This window comes from Austrofundulus limnaeus, unplaced genomic scaffold (assembly GCF_001266775.1).
Source record: "Austrofundulus limnaeus strain Quisiro unplaced genomic scaffold, Austrofundulus_limnaeus-1.0 Scaffold671, whole genome shotgun sequence".
Taxonomy (NCBI): domain Eukaryota; kingdom Metazoa; phylum Chordata; class Actinopteri; order Cyprinodontiformes; family Rivulidae; genus Austrofundulus; species Austrofundulus limnaeus.
The window spans coordinates 192,361-194,405 of NW_013953073.1; the positions used below are offsets into that span (position 1 = coordinate 192,361).

Here is a 2,045-nt window from a genome sequence, read left to right on the forward strand (position 1 = left end):
AGGCTACGCAACGAGTGATTACGTCAGATGAGGCTACGCAACGAGTGATTACGTCAGATGAGGCTACGCAACGCGTGATTACATCAGATGAGGCTACGCAATGAGTGATTACGTCAGACGAGGCGTCAAGCTTTGTGGTAGTAAACAGGAAGTGAAACTTGCTAACTAGCAGAGGCTACTCATCTCGGGACAATGGAACAATTTTTTTTGTGAATGCCTTGCTATTGGGCAAGTTGTAATTATTCTATCTATTCAGCTAGTACAGGCTATGTTTAACGCTGCCAGGAGACGTAGGGAAATAAACGCAATGTTAAACTACGCAGCAGAAAGGCACGTGCAACTACGCAGGGCTAACATCCAGGACGAGGTAGGAAAGCAGAAACAGCTGAACGTCACGTGAGGTAAATATGCGCTATGTCAGAATTTATTCAGCAAACGTGTTTCCATCTCCTGTTTTGCGCATTAACTACTTTGTGAATCATCCAAAAACCACCTCAAGCGAGTGTAAATACTTTTTAGTGAATTAAGGATTTTTTTTTTCGAATTTTGCTGTTTCCATCCGACTTTTTTTCACATTTTTAATGCGACACTTCTAAATGTGCATCAAAAAGCCTTGATGGAAACACGGTTTTTGTGTCTCTATTTTCCCACGTTGAACTCTGTCACTTTTTGGACCATAATGGAAATAAGTGATTCTCACTTTCTTGTGTTATTCAAGTACTAATAATGAATGTACTAGATGTGTACATGCAGTATTACTGCTAAATAAAATCAAAAATAGTGTTCTATAAGGATATAGATTTTAGTATGAAAATCATTAAATAAAGATATTTATAATGAGTGGAGGGTCAGGGAGGAGCAGTGGACTAACAGTTCTGTGGGTTCTGGGTTTTCAGGGAGGACATGTACTACCGGGCAGTACACGGAACCGCAGTACTCTTCCTGCAGAACCAGGCAGGATTCACAAAGTGGGCTCCGACACCAGAGCGCCTGGCTGAGCTGACCGCAGCGTACCGCCCGTCTTTGTCCCGCACCTCGTCCCTGTCGTCCCCTGGCCCCGCCCACACAGCTACTGGAGAGAGAGACTCCGCCCCCAAGCCTTCTGAAAGGACACAGAGCGGCGTGACGTCGTCTGACAATAACAACAACAATGGCAGCGACAGTGGCAGCCCTCAGGACAAGCTGTCTGCTGTGTAGAGGGGCGGGGCTTGCTCTGACCACGCCCACATGTGTATATATATATATATATATGTGTGTGTTTTTCAACATCACAGCACCTGTAGCACCTCATACCTGCCACAGACTGGGGGCGGGGCCTCATTTAATGTTCACCACGTCTTTTTAATGTGTCGACTGTTTGGACTGGTTTAAGATCTACAGGTGTGTCAGCTGTTGCTAAGCAACAAGTCAGCAGGAAGCAGTCGCAGCTCCAGCAAGAAAAACTCACCTGTGATGTCAGGTGACTCTGAGCAGGGCTCTGATTGGTCCCCACACCCACGCAGCTTGGTGATTGTTTGACAAGGCAGCTATCTGTTTTTATAGGTCCCGCCTCTAGTCCCGCCTCCTCTGCAGGAAGGAGAGGGTGGAGTCAGAGCTGGAATCAGACTGGTGAGAGGGTGGAGCCACGAATGGGGGCGTGGCTTCAGGTGCAGCCCTGCTTTGCTTCTGGGCTGAACATTATTATTGTTTTAGTTTAATTTTTCCTGTGTGAAGTGGCCACGCAGAGCTAAAGTTTAAATGTTTACATTCTTGTGTTTCTGCTGGTTTGAGGAGCACCTGGCCCACCTGGTCAGGTAGAATACACGTTTTTAAAACACATCTTTTAAAGGCCTAGAAATCAATCTCTCATTTGTGTAAAGATAAAGCCCCAACGCTGTGCACAGAGGAAATCATTTTTCATCACAAACATCAGTCCTGCAGACAGACGACCTCCAGGAGATCAATGCTGAGTCAGCAGGAAGTGACTTTGAGTTGTTCAGATTCAATCTGAGTTCAGAAATTTAAAATATCGGTTTGAGAATAAATATAACTGAATCAAAACTGAA

At 45.3% G+C, this 2,045-nt stretch overlaps 1 protein-coding gene across 1 annotated transcript in view; it reads left to right on the plus strand.

Moving 5' to 3' along the window:
- pcif1 (phosphorylated CTD interacting factor 1) overlaps positions 1-2,045 on the plus strand; it is a gene marked incomplete in the record, with an annotated part of 30,854 nt that extends 28,809 nt beyond the window's left edge. Inside the window, 1 exon segment of the mRNA XM_014027659.1 lies at positions 897-2,045. Coding sequence (XP_013883113.1) covers positions 897-1,197 — 301 coding nt within the window.